We start from the raw sequence: 22,756 nt of genomic DNA on the forward strand, positions 1-22,756 counted from the left end.
ACTGATGGTTTTGTAAAGTTGTTTGCATGTTCTTATGCTATAGTTATCTGAATAACTCTTTATAGCTATGGCCACGTTCGCGTTCTGCCTTTGGCAGTGTATGTTCAATTGTATTATTGACTTTTTTATCTTGAAATGGATGCATTTAGTTTGTGGCGCTTTCACGCTCACGTGAGGGCGCACTCGCACTTGTTTACATGAAGAAGAGTGCTCACACGCCAGAAGAAGACAGACAGCTACGTAGCTCTGAGTGAGTGAGTGGGCGAGCTAGCGAGAGAAAAGACGGCTGCGAACCTACTTTCATTGTTTATGCTTTTAAATTATCTCTACAGAGGCAACGCCTGCGTGTATCATCTTTTCTGTTGTTGTTGTGTGTTTTCCACCCGCGATCGGACACTTAGAGCCAGTTGTGTGGTTGTTTGAACGATGTGCTAATGATAGCGAACGCATGCTAACCTGTTACTTATTACTGTATTACTGTAATAGTACCTAATTATCATTTATTTACGTTGATGCGAACGTGATTGCTATCGAGGACCAAATTGATTCAGCAAATTATACGGACGTCCAGCATTGTCTTTTGGGAGTTCGCTGGATAGCCAGGACCGAGCCGTAGCGTAGGACAGTATATTCACATTTCGTTGTTCATGCACTGCACACTGTACATTTATTTAGCATGTTGTTCTCTATTGTATTTTTATATTAAATTGCCTTTCAAGATGACATGTCCGTTCTATGTGTTGGATTTTATCAAGTAAATTTCCCCCAAAAATTCGACTTATACTCCGGTGCGACTTGTATACGTTTTTTTTCTCTTCGTTGGGCATTTTATGGCTGGATCGACTTATACTCAGGTGCAACTTGTAGTCCGAAAAATACGGTAATGAGATTATTATGTATTCTTATGGGAAAATCCTGCTCGACATACCACCATTTAGACTTACAAACAAGGTCTTGGAACGAATTAACTTCGTATGTAGAAGTACAACTTTATAGTTTTGTTATTTTTCGGCCCTTAGTAAATAATATCATCATTTAGAAATTGCATTTTTATTTCCTTGGGTTGTCTCTGTGTGACATCAAAATTTGTTTGATGAGCATAAACCTTTGTGGCGCCTTTTCACAGAGTTGGTGTTCTTGCTTGGTCTGGGCTCGTGTTGGTATAAACAAACACTGGCCCAAGGGACTGATAATTGATGCTTAGCAAGCACCAACTCGTTGCTGGGCCTGACGAAGGCCAGCAATGGACCAACTACATCAGGAGGCGGGTGGCAAGGTTAATGTGACAAAGAGGAGCTGTGGGCGAGCAGCAGTCAACTAGTTGACGTCGACAAGAGCAGTAGTCCAGTAGTAGAAAAAGTCTGCTTTACAGCCGGCACCCTTAGTCAAATTATGAACTCAGACCCCCACGCCCTCAAATGACGAGAGATTTCCCTCAAGAATATTCACACAATACATTCCTGCAAGTCTTCTCAAGATCCAGAAATAAATCCAAGTGTATTTTCGAGATCCACGAATATATCGGTCGAATCCAGCCAGTCACCATATGTGAACGTGATTGTGTGCACCCACGGTGAAAGGTTTTGAGACACTTATCACCCTACCCTCATTGTAGCAATAACAAAGGCAATTCCGTTTCTATTAGGACCCCCTCTCCACCTCCTGGAGACCTAGTATGGTGTCCTGTGTGTACTGGTCCTTCTCAAAAAAATTAGCATGTTGTGATGAAGTTAATTATTTTCTGTAATGTACTGATAAACATTAGACTTTTATATATTTTAGATTCATTACACACAACTGAAGTAGTTCAAGCCTTTTATTGTTTTAATATTGATGATTTTGGCAAAAAAGTCAAGAAAAAACAAAAATCCCTATCTCAAAAAAATAGCATACCATGAAAAGATACTCTAAAGAAGCTACTAACCTAATCATCTGAATCAACGAATTAACTTAAAACCAGGGCTGTCAAACAATTAAAAATTTTAATCGAGTTAATTACAGCTTAAAAATTAATTAATCGTAATTAATCGCAATTACTCGCAATTCAAACCATCTATAAAATATGCCATATTTTTCTGTAAATTATTGTTGGAATTGAAAGATAAGACACAAGATGGATATATATATTCAACGTACGGTACATAAGTACTGTATTTGTTTATTATAACAATAAATCAACAAGATGGCATTAACCTTATTAACATCCTGTCAAAGTGATCCATGGACAGAAAGACTTGTAGTTCTTAAAAGATAAGGTATTGAAATTTTATATTAAAACCCCTCTTAATGTTTTTGTTTTAATAAAATTTGTAAAATTTTCAATCAAAAAATAAACTAGTAGCCCGCCATTGTTGATGTCAATAATTACACAATGCTCATGAGTGCTGAAGCCCATAAAATCAGTCGCACCGAAGCGCCAGCAGAGAGCGACAAAACTCCAAAAAACACAAGTAACAAGTGGACATTGCACTGTGCTGTCATTTTAATCTGTTTGAGCGGGGCATGTGCGTTAATTGCGTCAAATATTTTTAACGTGGTTAATTAAAAAAAAATAATTACCGCCCATTAACGCGATAATTTTGACAGCCTTAGTTAAAACCCCTGTGAAAGATTCCTGAGTATTTTAAAAACTCCCAGCCTGGTTCATTACTCAAAACCGCAGTCATGGGCAAGAAAGAAATTTCTGAGCGAATAGGCTGTTCCCAGAGTGCTGTATCAAGGCACCTCAGTGGGAAGTCTGTGGGAAGGAAAAAGTGTGGCAGGAAACGCTGCACAACCAGAAGAGGTGAGCGCACCCTGAGAAACATTGTGGAGAAGGGCCGATTCCAGACCTTGGGGGACCTGCAGAAACCTGGAAACGGGCTACAGGTGCCGCATTCCCCAGGTCAAGCCACTTTTGAACCTGAAACAGCGGCAGAAGCGCCTGACCTGGGCTATAGAGAAGCAGCACTGGCCTGTTGCTCAGTGGTCCAAAATACGTTTTTCAGATGAAAGCAAATTTTGCATGTCATTCGGAAATCAAGGGGCCAGAGTTTGGAGGAAGACTGGGGAGAAGGAAATGCCAAAATGCCTGAAGTGCAGTGTCAAGTACCCACAGTCAGTGATGGTCTAGGGTGCCATGTCAGCTGCTGGTGTTCGTCTACTGTGTTTTATCAAGGGCAGGGTCAATGTAGCTAGCTATCAGGAGATTTTGGAGCACTTCATACTTCCATCTGCTGAAAAGCTTTATGGAGATAAAGATTTCATTTTTCAGCACGACCTGGCACCTGCTCACAGTGCCAAAACCACTGCTAAATGGTTTACTGACCATGGCATTGCTGTGCTCAATTGACCTGCCAACTCTCCTGACCTGAACCTCATAGAGAATCTGCGGGATATTGTGAAGAGGAAGTTGAGAGACACCAGACCCAACACTTTGGATGAGCTTAAGGCCGCTATCGAAGCATGCTGGGGCTCCATAACACCTCAGCAGTGCCACAGGTGATTGCCTCCATGCCACGCTGCATTGAAGCAGTAATTTCTGCAAAAGGATTCCCGACCAAGAATGGAGTGCATAGCTGATATAATTAATTGAAGGTTGACTTTTTTTGTATTAAAAAAACACTTTTTTGTTTTGGTTGGATGAAATATGCTAATTTTTGAGATAGGGATTTTGGGTTTTTCTTGACTTTTTTTGCCAAAATAATCAATATTAAAACTATAAAAGGCTTGAACTACATCAGTTGTGTGTAATAAATCTAAAATATATGAAAGTCTAATGTTTATCACTTCATTACAGAAAATAATGAACTTTATCACAATATGCTAATTTTTTGAGAAGGACTAGTATATGAATGTGAGTGCATTGTATATGTGCCTGCACATTTGTGTCTCTTACCTTGACTGCAAGTGTTCCAGTTGTACTTGCAGGTTCTCGGACTGCTCAACCTGTTCATCCAAAGACCTCTGGAGTTTCCTTGTCTGGTTATGGGACTCGTCCAGCTAATAAAAATACATGTAAAAGTGGTTTTTATACCCACACAATATTTCTTCTTTTTCTTTTTTACCATATTTCTATGTCTAAAGCTCTATGAGTTTGAGTTTCTTCCTTTGTCTCCTTTCCTGGGTCGTTGACGCAAAACTAATACCAGCTCAGCACCAGCCGTTAACACAGCGGCTCCTCGACCATGACCTGACATTACCGCCTTGGACTAAGATATAGTGCTGGGGAAAGAGCATTGAGGAGACGATGTCAACCTGCCCTTACAGCTAGTGCCATGTCTGGTCAGTGGTTGCTTACGCGTATATTCCCCAAAACTGTATATCACTGCACTATACTACATACACCAGATTGCTTTTCTGTGTATGAGGTGTCCTGTCTTCTCTCGTCTACAAACCAAGTCTCACTAGACTTCCTTTTTCTTGTGCTATAGTGAATCACAGAATGCCAAAAGTAAGCCTGTCGTAATATGCAATTAGCTAATTAATCACAAGGTAAATAAAAATGAGGTTGGTAATTTTCCCGTCTGCAATTTATCGCCACATGTGCGCTTGCATACATTTGTGAGTGTGTGTATTTGCGTGTGCTGTGTGCACCCACTAAACCTGTGTGTTGATTGCATATGAGACTCCAGTTCCTTTAACAGATGTTTATTGCTCATCAACACTAGGGTTGCAGCTATCGAATATTTTAGTAATCGAGTATTCAATTGAACATGCTATCGATTAATCGGAAAAAACATTTTTTTAGGTAAAGCGGAATCATAAATATACATGAGAAAACTCGACATTTCATCAAATATTGAAGTATTTTCAGCCAATCAATGTCTTTATTTTCGATGTACATTGTTGAAAACAGCCACCAATTGCATCTCAGATGTGACCAGAAAAAAAAAGTAATTCACTGCTTTTATTCAAAAAACCTCTCGATTTTACAAGAAAAAAAATCTTATTTCTTACCTAAAAATGTCAATACGCTTGATGACACACATAAATTAAAAGTTGGGTGTTTTCCCCACGTGTTTCAATTCAATTTCCATTTGTGTCAAGCTATTTTTAAGTTAGTCTAAAGTCCTGATAGGATTTTGAGTTTTTGCATTGTTCAAAATAAATGTATGATACCTGCTGTATTGGAGCACATTGGGGACCAGTGCTACTTGGTGTTTTATTAAGCAAAGACTACTGAGCTAAAATTGACAGTTAGCTTTATCATGTTTTTATTTTACACCCTCATCACTCTACAGCGCTATGTTTTCACAGATTAAATAAGTAAGACACGTTAGCCACGCATCGACAGTAGTTATAATTAATAGAAAACTAGCCCTCTGCAAGGCTAACGTTACGTGAGCAAGGGACAGCAATGTTAATCTTGTCTATTTATTAGCACTGAGAAGTCTACTGCTTTAAGATGGCGGCTGTTTACTAACGCCGCCATGTCTGTCATTTCGCATCTAGTTCGAAATAAATGTGATATCTATGATACGCCTCAGACGCTACCTGCTACCACTGTAGTATCATGCGGGCATAGTTTTTAGCAACATTGGCATAGTTTGTAGCAGCTGTCTGCTGTATTGCTTCTTCCTCTACACACATGACGTCAGCGCGTTGTCCCGCATTAAAAGTAGTCCGGGCAAAACGTGATGCTTTTAGCTGGCAAAATTAAACGAATCCCCGAGGCAAATAAAATTACTCTGATCAGTTTTTAAACTCGAGTTACTCGAGTTGCTCGAATATTCGTTTCAGCTCTACACACCATTGAACTAAAGTTCAGAGATACACAATGAGAAAACACACCTATATTAAACATCGTAAAATATTAGCATTGCTATATTGAGGCTAATAGAAAAAAGACAATGTACTACTAACCACTTCAGCCTGCTATAAAACATTGGCATTCTTCGCCAAAACGCAAACTTGCAGTTATAAGGTAACACTTCCGACATGAAATCTTGCTGGTTTACAGCATTTACAAACGATGCAAAAAAAAAAAAAAAAAAAAAAAAAAAAAAAAAAAAAAAAAATCAACTCACACCACATGCATGAGAAAAAATAGAAGGTAAGTGCACTTTTTTTTTTTTTTTTAAAGTTAGCAGCTTAGAGAACGTACTTCCAGTGAACATTTCAAAGATAAAAGCACGCCATAAAGATGTCTGGAGTTACTGTCACCATACTTCCAATTCAACACTAATCTTTAAATTGACACCCAGTTTGGAAAAATCTGATTGAGAATGAATAATTTTACTTCAAATTTGCTAACGCGCGCACTTTGCAGGACAAGATGAAAGTTTGTTTGGATCAAAACAACACTTTTGATGGGCTCTATCTGGCAGAAAACAAACATGGCCTGGGGTTTCACACCTATTTCATATTCTACAAACACTTAGCTAGCTTTCAAATGGAAAATTATGCATTGTGTGTTTTTTTATTCTAAATATTCATTATAATTTTCAATTTCTTTCAGCTTTTATTTGGGAATAACAATTTATGGCATTTGAATGGGTGATTTATTTGGATGTATTGTCACTACGTTAGAGGCTGAACTAGTTAAAAAATGAACTAGTTAAAAAAAAGGACAATAATATCGTATATAGGCAATAATTTATGAGACAATGTATCACCACCTAAAATGTGTCCTTTTCATTGATGCCAAGCTAAAATGGGGACGCATTGCTCATTTATCTCATTCTTTTTCTTCTTTGATTCTATGTTTGTAGTCTTGATGTTTTCTTATACCTTTTTCCTCTTTTTCCAGAGTCGGAACTTTGTTCTTATGTTCTTTCCAAACATCAGATAAGCAGGTGTTTCTCCTGATGCTCAATGCTTCTATGTATATGCCATCATGATTTTTTGGTAATTTGTCCTTCTAGGTCTTTCCTTCACATCTGGCAGTTCGGAAAGTCTTTTTCCCGGTAAAGATGATAACATTCAATTTTGGCGTTACCCTTTCGGTAATATGGAGATGCCTTGATGTGTTTAATTCCACTTGTTTTAAGAAAACTTTCAAACAGCTTTAGATGACATACAAGACAAAACTAGTAGTCGGTAACAGTCTGTATGTACTAATTCTCAATTGATCCAATAATGTCCACTACAGACTTTATCCATGGTCTTGGTGGCAACCAAAATGCATGTCGTGGGTCATTTAGAATCTAGGCATTGCCGTTTCTAATTTTCCTTTCAATACCAATGTCCATGTTTGGCCAGTAAAATGTACTCCTCAGGAATGGCGTACTGCAAGCAACACGTCACTTCCGTTCATTAATATTCATGACATTAGCTACTGTTGCTAAGTAGGGACAAACCAACGGTTGTTCCTAATAGGAAATGAATGGAAATCGTGTACGAAGGAGATGTTTACAGAGGTAAACCTACCAATTCTCTCCAAAAATGATGTGCCTGGTGCCAAATTCACTGGCAAAGATGTGGAAGAACATAAAAATGTTCAGTTAAAGAGACGGCTTGAGTGTCGAAGGCTGAAAAAGACGAAAAAAACGAGCCGACGTAAGCATAGCCTTAGCTTTTTTATCGACGCGACTGACAATGACATTCTCCTGTTTCAACAAGCTATCCTTTACCATCAGCCCTGTCTTTCTTATATATCCTCTGGTTGTCCTACGTCTCTTACTGTTCTTGGGGGTAATTTAGTTAGGTTTGTGTAGCGATCGCAAATGCTACTCAGTGACAGCCAACGAACACTTTTAATTTTTTCATTGATAAAAAATCTTAATTCTATAATTTATTTACACTTCTCCCTTACTAAAGTTGTTTGTTTATATATATATATATATATATATATATATACATATATATATATATATATATATATATATATATATATATATATGTGTACATACACACACACATATATTTAGATATATATCTAAACGGTAACAGTGGCAGTCAGATACCATTGTAATTCTTTTCAGGTCATTCATTGTCAGACAGAAGCAGTACGGCACAATGTTACGCTAAAAAAATAAGTCAAAATATAAAAATGGCTTACCTCTTGGTCCTCTGAAAGACCATGACAACCCAACAAAATGTTTACTGCATAAGAAATGTGAATGGATTCACCGAGCTGGTGTTAAAGTCTGCGCAAGTTGATTCGCTCTTCACATTTTTTCCTCCCGAGTTTTTGGTTTCCGGAAACGTATGAAGAAAACATCCTTCATGTCTCGTAATGTCTAGAGTCGTTTCTACAAGTTCCAAAAAAGCAATGCGTGATCGTCATGTTCGTTTTTGAAAGATTACTGGAGAAAATTGGCACAAATTACATTGTTTCTATGCGAGGGCTGGTCTATAATGTCCCACTTCGGCTTTACTTCCGCCTTACGATGCGACGTCACGGTCTAAAAATAGCATGCGTGCGGTACGCCATTGATTGGTTCTTACAATTCCTTGATGTGTCACGTGTGCAAAATCCATTGCTTGTTTTAGTTATCCTTTGAGCAACAAAATCCTGTGTGCTCTCATAACGTGATAACTCATCTAAATATCTTTTTTGTGGTTGCTTCCTTTTTTAATTATTGCCACCAGTTTTTGCAATGTCCCTTACTCCACTGTGTCCATCGTGTCCTTTCTAATGTCATCCAATGTCAAGGCAGGTACATCCCTTGAAATAATCAAACGTATTCTGTCCATCTATGTATCCACTAGGGCTGAAAAAACTAACCATTATTTACATGATCGGATGATTAATTTGACATTTAGACAAATGGGCTTAATAAATAGACTAACTACACAATTCAATACTCAGCTGTTTATCTGCACATCCAAGAGAATTAGCACTTTTGGGAACAAAATGTGCATATTCTAAATATGTTAAAAGGAGAAATGAGAGGCCATTTACATTAAGATGGAAATACCAGCAAATTGAAAATGAGCAAACAAATGAACATAATATCAAGACCAAAGGTATTACAGTGAGGAAAAAAAAGTATTTGAACACCCTGCGATTTTGCAAGTTCTCCCACTTAGAATTGATGGGCAGGTTTGAAATTTTCATGGTAGGTGCTTGTCCACTGTGAGAGAAAATCTATTAAAAAATATCCAGAAATCATAGTTTATGATTTTTTAACAATTTATTTGTATTATACTACTGCAAATAAGTATTTTAACACCTGGGGAAAAAAATGTTAATAATTGGTACAGTAGCCTTTAATTACAATTACAGAGGTCAAAGGTCAACAGGTTTGCACAGACTGCAGCAAGGATTTTGCACCACTGCTCCACACAGATCTTCTCCAGATCAAGAAACACAGAGTTTGAGCTTCCTCCAAAGATTTTCTATTGGCTTTTAGTCTGGAGACTGGCTAGGCCCCTCTAGAACCATGATGTGCTTTTTACGAAGCCACTTCTTGGTAATTTTTACTGTCTGCTTCAGGCCATTGTCATGTTGGAAGACACAACCCATTTTCAATGCTCTATCTGAGGGAAGGAGGTTATTCCCCAAAATCTCACAATACATGGCCCTGGACATCCTCTCCTTAATACAATACACTCGTCTAGTCCTATGTGCAAAAAACACCCCCAAACCATGATGCTGCCACTCCCATGCTTCACAGAAGGGTTGGTGTTTTTGGGATGGTACTCATCATTCTTCTTCCTCTAAATACTATGAGTGGAATTAAGACCAAAAAAAGTTCCATTTTGATCTCATATGACCACATGACTTTCTCCCATGACTCTTGTGGATCATCCAAATGGTCATTGGCAAACTTAAAACAAGCCAGGACATGAGCTGGTTTAAGCAGGGGAACATGCATGATTTTAAACCATGACATCTTAGTGTATTACCAACAGTAACCTTGGAAACCTTTCAGGTCATTGACCAGCTCCACGCAGCCCATTCCTCCTCCTGCAGCCCAGCAAAGGAGCCATCGCTCCCCCGGGATCCAGGGTGGCCACCCGCGCACCCTTCAACCGGCCTTTAGGGATGGCAAGAGGGGACGCACCACCACCGCTTTGATCTGGAAATCTTGTAGTATTTTTTCATATGATATGAATGTACAGTGTCCTAAATGACCGATGATGATAAATAGAATCCACCTGTGTGTAATCAAGTCTCCGTATAAATGCACCTGCTCTGTGATAGTCTCAGGGTTCTGTTTAAAGTGCAGAGAGCATTACGAAAACCAAGGAACACACCAGGCAGGTCCGAGATACTGTTGTGGAGAAGTTTAAAGCCGGATTTGGATACAAAAAGATTTCCCAAGCTTTAAACATCTCTAGGAGCACTGTGCAAGCCATCATATTGAAATGGAAGGAGCATCAGACCACTGCAAATCTTCCAAGACCCGGTCGTCCTTCCAAACTTTCTTCTCAAACAAGGAGAAAACTGATCAGAGATGCAGCCAAGAGGCCCATGATCACTCTGGATGAACTGCAGACATCTACAGCTGAGGTGGGAGAGTCTGTCCATAAGACAACAATCAGTCGTACACTGCACAAATCTGGCCTTTATGGAAGAGTGGCAAGAAGAAAGCCATTTCTCAGAGATATCCATAAAAAGTCTCGTTTAAAGTTTGCCACAAGCCACCTGGGAGACACACCAAACATGTGGAAGAAGGTGCTCTGGTCAGATGAAACCAAAATTGAACTTTTTGGCCACAATGCAAAACGATATGTTTGGCGTAAAAGCAACACAGCTCATCACCCTTAACACACCATCTCCACTGTCAAACATGGTGGTGGCAGCATCATGGTTTGGGCCTGCTTTTCTTCAGCAGGGACAGGGTAGATGGTTAAAATTGACGGGAAGATGGATACAGCCAAATACAGGAACATTCTGGAAGAAAACCTGTTGGTATCTGCGCAAGACCTGAGACTGGGACGGAGATTTATCTTCCAACAGGACAATGATCCAAAACATAAAGCCAAATCTACAATGGAATGGTTCAAAAATAAACGTATCCAGGTGTTAGAATGGCCAAGTCAAAGTCCAGACCTGAATCCAATCGAGAATCTGTGGAAAGAGCTGAAGACTGCTGTTCACAAACACTCTCCATCCAACCTCACTGAGCTCGAGCTGTTTTGCAAGGAAGAATGGGCACGAATGTCAGTCTCTCGATGTGCAAAACTGATAGAAACATACCCCTAGCGACTTGCAGCTGTAATTGGAGCAAAAGGTGGCGCTACAAAGTATTAACGCAAGGGGGCCGAATAATATTGCACGCCCCACTTTTCAGTTTTTTATTTGTTAAAAAAGTTTAAATTATCCAATAAATTTTGTTCCACTTCACGATTGTGTCCCACTTGTTGTTGATTCTTGACAAAAAATTAAAATTTTATATCTTTATGTTTGAAGCCTGAAATGTGGCGAAAGGTCGCAAGGTTCAAGGGGGCCGAATACTTTTGCAAGGCACTGTATTATCTTTAAACAAATGCTGTAACTGGTTTATTCCTGTATCATCCCATGTGCTGAAATAAATAGGAAATTTATTAACTCCAAAGTCTGACTTGTGCCAGATTTGTAAAAATTTACACGGGGCTAGTTGTGATTGCAAAATTTCCATACCTCTCCACCAGGCTTTCAAGGTACATGCTATCATGGGGTTTTCGAAGCAGCTATGGTGCTTAATATGAGAACTAATAAAGGGGAGGTTTGCCAATTGTATTCAGTTGCAGTCTGTTTGCTCTAATTCTAGCCATGATTGTTGATCAGTGTTAAGATGTAACCACCTAATAAGATATTGTATTTGATTTGCTATATAATAGTGTTGGAAATTGGGAGCCTCTAAACGCCTCTCTGGTTTATTTCTTTGAAATTTGGCAAGGCTAATTCTGTTTTTCTTGTTTTTAAAATAGAATTTTGTGACGGCTGAGTCTAGGTCTTGAAACCATTTTTGAGTGGGTTTAAAGGGGATCATTGAGAACAAATAATTTTTTTGTGGTAATATTTTCATTTTGACTCTCGCTATCCGGCCCAAAAGTGAGATAGGTAGATTATTCCAGTGTGTCAAATCTTCAAATATTTTTGCTAAGAGAGGTGTATGATTTAGCCAAGGTAATTCTGTAAGTTATGGTGAAATGTTGATTCCAAGATACTTTATATTCTCTATTGGAATATTAGAATTTAGATTTTGATCTGCAGGATTCCATGAGTTTGTTGATAAGGGCATTATAATTGATTTTGACCAATTTATAGCATAATCTGATATTTGTGAACATTTTTAAGTTAAAAAATCTCATGAAGGGAGGATTCTGGTTTTTCTAGATATTATAGTATATCGTCTGCGTATAAGTTAATTTTGTGTTCTGATGTTTGCGAGTGGATCCCTTTGATATCAGAATTTTGTCTTATTGCAATTGCTAATGGTTCAATAAATAGAGCGAATAATAGGGGTGAGAGTGGACAGCCTTGTCGAGTTCCCCTTTGAAGACAGAAACTTTGTGAAATGACCCCGTTTGTGTTGACAGTGGCTTTTGGGGCGTTGTAGAATGTTTTTATCCAACGGATAAATGGCTCACCAAGGTCAAATTTTTTCAGAATTTTGAAGAGAAAAATCCAATTGACTACGTCAAATGCTTTTTCTGCATCCAAAGAGAGGATAATTGCTTTCTCTTAATAATTCTGTACTCTATTAATGAGATTTAACAGCCGTCTTATATTGTTTGTAGAGTTACGTCCTTTATTAAAGCCGGTTTGGTCATTATGAATTATAGTGGGAAGAGTTTGTTCTAATCTAGTAGCTAAAACATTTGCAAGAATTTTAATATCTGTATTAATTAAGGATATTGGTCTATAGTTTGCTGGTTGGGTTAGGTCTTTCCCCGCTTTTGGCAGTAGTTTGATTACTGCAGTGTTCATATTGTCTCTAATTTGACCCTTGGCACTGATTTCTTGAACCATTCTATAGAAAAGTGGTGCCAGCATATTCCAAAAGTGTTTAAGATATGATGACGAGAACCCGTCAGGCCCCGGTGTGCGACCTGTTGGCATGTCCTTTAAGGCATTCCATAATTCAGTGAGGGTAAGTGGGGTATCTACCAATTGTTGGCTTTCTCAAGTTATTTGGGGGATGTCAAGATTACTAACAAATAAGTCAATATCTTCTCGTTATGATTATTTGTCACCGAGTACAAGTTTTTGTAGTAGCTATAGAAAGTTTCGTTAATTTTTTCTGGTGATTTTGTTATTATGCCGGCTGAATCTTGTATTGTTGTAATTAATGTTTTTTCCTTGTTACGTTCAAGTTGGTTTTCTAAATATTTCCAGGATTTGTTATTATACTCACAGTTGGTATATCATAGTTGTTGTAACAGAAACTGAGTTTTTTTAGACACAGTGCTATTGAGCCGTTCTTTGGCGCTGAAAAGTTCTTTTGTGGTAGTGTCTGTGGGATTTTTTTTTTTTTTAATATGGTGAATATGAGATGATCTTGCCTCGAATTACGCATTTCCCTGTTTTCCAAAGCAATGATGGTGAAATGTTTGGGGAATCATTAAGTTCCATAAAGTCTTTCCATTCTTTCTTAACGAATGTATCAAATGCTGGGTCATCTAATAAGGAATCATTACAGCGCCAGGTTGCGTGGGGTATCGTGCGGGAGTCAATTTTAAGGGCTAAAGAGATTGGTGCATGATCACTGATGATTATTTGATGTATTCTTGGCGAAATATTGTTAACAGCGGAGTTTTTCACTAGAAAAAAATCGATTCTTGAGCACGAACCATGGGCTAGGGATTGAAAGGTATATTCCCTTTTTGTTAAATGCTTTGCTATCCAAACATCACTTAAGCTGAAATTGACCGTATATTTCCTAAGAGTTCTTGCAGTTTGTGACTGTTTATTGAGTTTCAAATTAGAGCTATCTATACTTGGATCATGTGTTGTGTTAAAGTCCCCTCCTATAATAATTGTTGAGTTCACTGACATGTCACTCAATTTACCAAAGATATTGTGGAAGAACTGTGTATCCTCGTTGTTTGGGGCATATATGTTCACTAATGTGAACAATTTATTACTTATGGTAGCTTGTACTATAATGAATATACCTTCAGGATATGCAATTGCATTATTTAATGTGAATGAGATTCTTTCATGTATTAGTATTGATACTCCTCTTTGTCAACTGTTATAGCTGGCTGAATAGATCAAGTTAAAATCTGAGTTACTAAGATATTTCTCTTTGGATTTGGCTAGATGTGATTCTTGCATGAAGAAGAGGTCTGCCTGTAATTTTGTAATGTATTCCATAATTGTAGTTCTCTTTGCCTGCGATCGGAAGCCATTCACATTAAATGAAATAAAATTTATATATGTCATATGCGGATATTTATAAGTATCTTAAGGAAAGTAATGATCTCAAGATGTGTGTTATAGTATTCGGTCCTGAATGTCATCAACCATTCACATTCATTACAAGCCATACAAGTATGAAGCAAATCAAATTTTAATACAACTGAATGCAATTTTTTGTAAACTGCTTGGTATAATTCACATGACATTAAGACGTTGTTGGAAGGATTAAATACATGGGTAGCATCAACACTGAACATCAATGTTTTAAAGTTTGTTCTTAGTGTGTGTGTGAAAATTGCGGTGCGGAAAGGGAGGTGAAAAAGATAACCCAGAAAAAGAAGAAAAGATATGAGCGCCAGTACAGGAAAGTGTAATGTGAGACATGCGTGACTCATAGACTGAGTGATTATCATGCAACCCTGATCTGTACGTGTGCATTGCTTAAATCAGATCGACTTAATACGGCATTATGCACATATTGGAAGTGTTTAGGACGTACAGACAAAGTGATTATCATGCAATCCTAATCTAAATATGTGCCTTGCTCAAACCAAAACAACTTAATACAGCATTATATGTGCACTGGAAGTGTTTACGAATAGCAAACGAAGTATTACACATCCCCAAACTATACAAATGTCTTACTTAAATCAGAACAGCTTCACTCAGCATTATTTGCGTACTAGAAATATTTAGGGATTACTTATCGGTCAGAATAGCCATGGGGTGAACACTTGGTCTCGATATAGGTGACCGTCGATGTAGAGCTTGTCGACTGTTATTGTCGTACGTTTGCCATCTGCTCTGGACCGCTTTAGAATTGGGTAGAGGATTTTCAGTCTTTTGTTGATTTCAGGCGGAAAATTATCATTTATACCGAATCTTGTTCCTTTTAATTCTCTTCCTTTGGGTTTCAACAGTACTTTCTGCTGGTAGAGATCGAACTTGGCGATTATTGGACGCGGACCCTTTCCTCTAGGCCAGGGGTCCCCAAACTTTTTCCTGTGGGGGCCACATAACTTTTCCCTTCTCTGATGAGGGGCCGGGGTCAGTTTGATACAGAAAAAGTGTGACGATTGCAGGAGTGCCTAAATGTAAAAATGTATTGTTTTTCAGAAAGCCACAATCAAATAACCTTTTTTGGATTCTTCACGGAACAAAAGTAAATAAAATAATAATATATTATACTGTACTACAATAATAATAATAATAATAACAATAACAAATAATAATAGCTGAAAAAGAGGGTTAATTTGACTGGGGATCCCTCTGTTGGTGTGTGGTATAAAGCCAGCGACGCTATGGAGTTGTGACATCGATCAGAGAATCAACAGGGGACGTTCAGGATTTATTTGTTTCCTTTAATGATGATGAAAGGAGTATGAGATTTATTTTGTTGTATTGTGGTTTCTGTGAATACAAGTTAACCATATAATATGTCGGTAATATAATATGTATATAACCTATAAACATATACTGTATTATAAACATATCTAAATTAACAGGAACAACATTAAATATAATATAAATGTAATACACTGCTTACATAATGCATACAATGCTAATCATTCACAATAATGAGCATACACATTAAGCAGGAAAATAACTAACAATTTAGATAAGTGAATTTGCTACAAACAAAATTCAGCCTCCACAATGTAGCAAAATCGGCCAACGATTAGCATTAGCGATTAGCGCTAGCAGCTAACGGTTAGAACACGGTGGCTAGCCATTAGCTCGTGGCGGCTAACGAATACAAGGGACCCTAAGCAGGTAACTCATCTGCCAAACTTGTTTATGCACTGCCAAGGCACACTTCTGCAATATACCCAGCTCTCTCATTCACACACAACACTTGGATTGTCACGAAACAGGACGGCAGCTTGAGGAACGAACTGCAGGCAGTGAAAGGAGGAAAAAGTGACCCGTGTACACCAGCAGTGAAGGGAGGAGAGACAGTAACTCGTGCGCGCCAATGAAGGGAGGAGAGAAAGTGACTCGTGCGCGCGTCGCTTTTCTTAAAGGGCCAGCGTAGTAACAATTAAAGCACAAACATGCAATGGGGCTTTCCTACAATAACACTATTAATTAAATCGATAATAACCAAATAACCATCTCTGGACGCTCGCGAGGGTCACGACGTCATAGCATGCTGTCCTCCTTCCTGGTTCCGTGTTTCGATTCCGGTACCGAACGATTCTTGATTCTGAATCTTGTAAGAGGCAGGGTAAAAAATAAATAAATAAAAGGCAGGGTAAAAAAATCTATAGTTTAAATTTCTTTTTGGTTTATATCAGGGTTCACTAAATCCGGACCTCGGAGCCACTTTTCCTGTCGTGTTTTCCATTTCTCCCTCTTCCAACACACCTGAATCAAATAATCAGGATCATTATCAGGCTTCTGCAGAGGTTGCTGATGACATAATCGTTTGATTCAGGTGTGTTAGGGGAAAGAGACGTGGAAAACACGACAGGATAGATGGCATCGAGGTCCAGATTTGGGAAACCCTGGTTTATATTAATGTCTTCGATTTTTTTTTTTTTAATTATATGAATTTAAAATGTATTATTATTATTATTTATTATCAATACAATTAATATGAAATTCATGAATTGTATCAACTTCTCACAGGGTTATTTTTAACTTAAATTTCTTTGAACTCAAATGTGATGGTTTCTTTCCACAGGAGTGCACTTTCACAAAGGAGAAAACATTTACTTATATTCTTTTACCTTAGCTGGGAGCTTCAATGAAGCAATAGTACAAATTCTTCTATTGATTATGATTTGATGTAGATGAGGCAAAATAATAGGGTTTCCTGATTTGTAAAACAGATTCTGTTGTGTTTACAGACACATGCAATGTTAATGTTTTGACAATATCAGTTAGGCCAGTGAGTGCCGCTGTAGTAGTGTGTACGTATAATGCGGAGGAGAAGAGATGAGAGCATCTGGCTAGGATGCTTTGTGATATGATGCTATGTTTTCACTGCTACGAGTTCATTGAAAAAGTAATCGAATGCTTCATACGGCTGCTTCTTTTTAAATAAGCAACACAACAGATTCCAAACAAAAATCCTTTTAATACTGATGATTTTAACGGAGGCGTCTACTGTTTTACGATGGCGGCTGTTTATTAACGCCAGCGAGTCTGTCATTTTGCATCAACTTCTATTTACATGCGATATCGACCTTAGCCCGACGTAATAATACGATTTATTCTCATACTATTCCATCCATCCATCATCTACTGCTTAATCCGGGATCGGGTCGCTGGGACAGCAGAAGACAGACGTAATGCATTGTTTTACTTACCTGGTTCTGACGGCGCAGCGTGTCAACTACGTAGCCCTCAGCTAGCTTTTGCACTTGGCACTATTAATAGACAGGTGTTCAAATACTTATTTGCAGCAGTATAATACAAATAAGTTGTTTAAAAAAAAAAAAATACACTGTTATTTCTGGATTTTTTTTTAGATTGTCTCTCACAGTGGACAAGCAACTACCATGAAAATTTGAAACCCACCAATCATTTCTAAGAGGGAAAACTTGCAAAATCGGAGGATGCTGAAATTCTTATTTTCCTGACTGTACGAGTTCGTGATTTGTCATGCAAGGTAGTTCATCCGATTATGACCGTCACTGTTCTGCATATCTATAATCCAACAAAAAATAATGAATCTTTAGTTCTTACCTCATCTTCAGCCTGTCCTAATTCTTTCTTTAGCTCTTCCACTCGAAGTCGCAGTTTTTTGACCTCAGCCTCATGGCTTTCCACTCTCCGGTTTGCATGGGTTAGCTCTGCTATCTTCTCCTGGAACTGCTTCTTCAGCTTAGCATGAATGTGGCGAAGGTCAGCCAACTCCTAAAAACAGACCAAAATGGATGGCTTACGAAATAACGCAAACACTAAAGGCTTTCAGATATTCTCCACTCTGAGCAAATACACAATCTATTAACTAGGGATGCACGATATCCATTTTTTGAAATCGATACCGATATCACTAACTCCCTGTTCCTCAAAGCCGATACCGATAACGATATATTTTTTAAAAAAATGTATAACCTGAGTTTTTGAACACCTAGAGGTTTAAAAAAAAAAAAAAAAAAAAACTGGTGGATTCAACATAGAATTGCCTTTGATCTGAATAGATTTTTCATCATGACATGAACAAAACAGTGCTTTTCACTTCTGCACTGCCCGACAGCCAGCTAAGAATGAATGCGCTTCCATTAACCACAAGGCTTGGTCTTTTCTTGCTTTTATGGGAAGACACTCGTCTTAATATTGTGATAGTACAACATAAAAATACATATTCAATACTCAATTTACAACAAACTGCACAATACACTTATATACACAACTATTATATGTATAGCATAGCACACTAGCTTGAGCTACTAAAGTATTGGCTGGCTTCTATAACACAAAAACTTATGAAGTTCTGTACATATGACCCTTCACCACAGAAGTAAACATATATTGCACATCCATATGTTATAGTAAACATAAAACACTTACATATATTTCCGAGGCGGAAACTAACAGAAAGCACTCACGATTGTCAGTGCTACTACTAGACACTGCAATGTGTAAGTGAATGAACAAAACTACTGTAACAAAAAATAGATGCAGTGAATTATTCTGACCAGCAGGTGGCACAATGCCCCGCAAATGGTCAACTGATTTCCCATACTAGTGTGTACTGTACACTGTAAAGCCAGCACAGTACATATTATCGATCCTATTAATAATGTTATTGGATTTATCGGGATGACGTCATAATTCCTATTATCGGACTGATAATTATCGGACAAATAATTATCGTGCACCAGTACTATTAACACAAAAAATGGTAATTTTTGGATCACTTCTTGGTAAAGAAAAGAGGAAGCCACAGAAACCACATAGGCCTCGCACACAGTTAGGACAAAATAGGATCTAATTTCATTATTAAACGCTTCCTTTCACTTTCAACAATGATCTCAAGATCTCAAGAATAGTATAGTATAGTATTTAAAATCACTTGCTCTAGCATTTCATAGGACTTTTAATATATTAATGTATACGGTTTGCTGATATTTATCTGTCTCTAAGGCTCTTTGGGCTCTTTTTTCCCCTGACGATTTAAGACTATAAATAAATTGGACTTGATTTTTACCTTGTTTTTCTCAAACAACTCAGTCTGGATGGCCTTCAAGTCAGTGCTGATTGCTGATGCAGCCTGGCGACATTTCTTTGCAATCTGTTCTTCTAGATCTTCAGTCTGAGCCTTCAGCTTCTTGTTGTCCCTCTCCAGTGCCAGTTTCTCTGTCTCCAAACGCTCTCGGCGACCCCATTCTGCTGCATTTTCTACCTGCAACCTCTCCATCTGACAGCAGAACAAATTTCATTCATTAATAAAACAACGTCTCCTCCTAAAATATTTGAAAGAAAAGGTCTATTATTTTGTTTTACATTTCAAGCTGTACTGTGAAGTAATTTCATAACATGCCAAATAGGGTCACAATTAAAGTAATTAAACATTGTCCAACAAATAAAGCATGAAAAAATAATTTATATGTTGTATATTTGACAAAATAATCGCGTTTCCAAAGTTCGAGCCTGAAAGGGGACGAACCCGTGATACGTCACACCGAGAACAGCGATGGGAGCGCTCCATACGGCCGCCCTACAAAGCCCTTCAAACAATGCTTCAAACAGCGATATAAGTGATAGATCAAGCGCAAATGAGGAGACCCAAGTTTTTGAAGAGTTGGAGGAAGAGGAGGAGGAGGTTGGAATTTTATGTTGGATCGTACATGTATTAGCCAGACGCTAATCAGGATGCAAACAATGTGCCCAGACTACCTGACATCGAATGGAGACAAGACCCATCGAGATTACAAGATTGGTAAAATATAGGCTGTTATTATTTTCATGATTTGAAGATGCAGGCATTTGCACATAATTTTATGTTTTTGTCTATCTGATGACATTGTTTAAAAAAAATAATAATCAGACTGCATGTTCATTTTGGCAGATCCGGCAGCGCTCGTGCATATAAAATAATAATATAAAAACGTTGGGGGGTGGGGGGGAGTCGTTGATGGCTTTCTCCACTTTATTGTGGCAACAATAAGAAAACAAAATAATACCGGACTGCCGCCACATTCGACCGCGAAGTTTTGCTTGTTGCTCATCTCCGCCTCGCCTCGTACTTCCCGCTACTACTACTTCCTGGGGCTATCGGCAGGAAGTGGCGTCTAATGGCGTGAGGAAATGTAGTTTTTTCACACAAGCGAACAGATTACAAAGCACCACTTCAGTGTTGTCCCGAGACTACATTTCCCATGATTCACTGCGGCTAACGTCGCCAGCTTCTACTGTACATTCCACAACAGTTGGCAGCTCTGCTTTGACAAAGTCATCAGTCATCTATCCAAAAATCACACTTACTTTTTGGCAAATCCTTGATCATAAGCAGACCGGTTAAGGAAGCAGGCATCTTCGAAGTGTTTTCAGCAGAGAACACTACTCGATGATGGCGTGAAATTCATTCGCTTTGTGCAAACGAAAGATGTCCATTTACGTGCCCTGCTATCCTTTGGCCACTCATACAACTTTTCGTTTGAGTGAGAACAAAACATCGCCACACACCGCCGTGGCATCTTACCGAGAAGCAAAGCAACAAACAATACTCTTCTATGGCGGACTTTCTCGCACTTCCCGGTGTGAAGTAATTTCCGAAGATTTCCGAAGATAAGCATTTTCGTTGTCAGGGGCGTTGCTATGGGTTAAACAAACAATCTGGAAGGGTTGCGTTAAAAAAATAATGAAAATATGCTTATAATTGTTTAGCCATTGACATTATTCAAAAACATGGTTGGCCAACCTTAGTTCACATTTGGCCATTAAGACAATTAGGTTTCAGATCTAATTAAACATATGAGACAAACTTCTAAATCCAGTTTGTATTTTCCAGTTTGTATTTCATGGCATTTAGGTGTTAAGGACAGAGCACCCTTTGTGTAAAGGCTGAATGTGAGAATCTGCCGATACAGAGTTCAGATCAGATACCCAAAGAAATTTAGTTTTTGTTTTTATTTGAACAAAAGTTCCAAACATGTTACACTTAGGCCTATCGCGAGAACAAATTTTAGTGTGCGATAATTTACCTCATAAATTTTTGCGATATGCGATATTATTGCGCCCCCCCCCCCCCAATTTTTCTTTTAAACCAATTTACAATAACAGTGAGAATACAGTATATATTAATAGATTAAGTACACATTTAAACGCGATAAGAAATCACAACTAAAAACAATAGATCATGCTTCTTAAGTAAAAGACATCAATATTAATACCACACAGAAATAAAGAATACATAAAATGTGTTTTTCAAGAAAAAAAATACAATTGCATTTAATAACTTAAGCACTTAGGCAAATGAAAACTTTTCCCCTCATAGCTTCTGCAATGGTGTTCTATAGTAATGCAACGGTACAGTTAAAGAGCATACGACAGGAGAAAAAAAGTCTTAAATAGCATTATTATGTGAATTAGAATCATATTTTGAGACGATTCGACTATATACACAACAATTTAGCAAAGCGCAGAAGACGACAAATTATTCTATTAATCTGCCGGTTAGCCACGCCTACCATTATAGGGCTCTAGCGTCCCCAACAGGTGGATGACGTCAGCAGGAGAATGCGCTCATCAGTTTTACTATTCAGCCCATTGAGGGGGAATTATTCAGAACAAGGAAAACGCGACGAAGAGAGCCGCAAAATGTCACTGTTTCAGTCTCTCTACTCCAATATTTTTACAGGATATTCTTTTTATCCAAGTATTTTTCCCCAATAGCTAAATAAATGGCTTGAGAAGGACCAGTCAGCCCGTCGAGGGGGAATTATTCACAACGAGGAAAACACGACCAAGAGAGCTGCAAAATGTCATTGTTTCTGTCTTCTACTTCAATATTTTTACAGGATATTCTTTTTATCCAAGTATTTTTCCCCAATTGCTAAATAAATGGCATGGTCATGACCAATAACAGTCTTGTACTAAATGGAATATGAAATAATAAAAATGCACCTATTCAGGACGACATGGCAAAATTACTCCAGAATGGTCAAAACTGTCGACTTCACCTTTACTGTCACACCTACCGAACGATATTTTATGACACCTAAATTGGGCTTATGTCATTTCCCTTCCCCGGCTACGGAGAATGTAAACAAACCAAGAGGCGTGACAACTAGCCGACATGCTAAGCCGAACCGAGTGATGTTTCAAAGTCTTCGAAGCGGAAAATCACACATAACCAGCCCGGATCATTTGACATGACGACTGGGTTGTCGATTGTCTTCGCTGATCAGCAAACCGCCCGGCGGAGAGCAATTTACAGCTCGTTCCCCAAAGGAGGGCGGCTGCAATTGTTGTGCAGCTAACGTGCAGCTAATGTGCATGAGGAGAGCTTTTTACATGCCTATCAATGATCAAACGTAAGTAGTCCTTTATTTAAAGAAAGTCTGTAGTGTTTACTTTGTA

At 38.2% G+C, this 22,756-nt stretch overlaps 1 protein-coding gene across 4 annotated transcripts in view; it reads right to left on the bottom strand.

Moving 5' to 3' along the window:
* The window catches only part of LOC130921704 (coiled-coil domain-containing protein 102A-like), an 88,655-nt gene that overhangs the window by 10,404 nt on the left and 55,495 nt on the right, over window positions 1–22,756 (bottom strand). For all 4 annotated transcript variants that reach the window (XM_057845920.1, XM_057845936.1, XM_057845927.1 and 1 more), the window contains 3 exons: window positions 19,383–19,592; window positions 17,915–18,085; window positions 3,878–3,981 (listed from right to left, as the gene is read on the bottom strand). In XM_057845920.1, coding sequence (XP_057701903.1) covers window positions 3,878–3,981; window positions 17,915–18,085; window positions 19,383–19,592 — 485 coding nt within the window. The remainder of the gene's footprint in view (window positions 1–3,877; window positions 3,982–17,914; window positions 18,086–19,382; window positions 19,593–22,756) is intronic.

This window comes from Corythoichthys intestinalis, chromosome 1 (assembly GCF_030265065.1).
Source record: "Corythoichthys intestinalis isolate RoL2023-P3 chromosome 1, ASM3026506v1, whole genome shotgun sequence".
In the NCBI taxonomy this organism is placed as follows: domain Eukaryota; kingdom Metazoa; phylum Chordata; class Actinopteri; order Syngnathiformes; family Syngnathidae; genus Corythoichthys; species Corythoichthys intestinalis.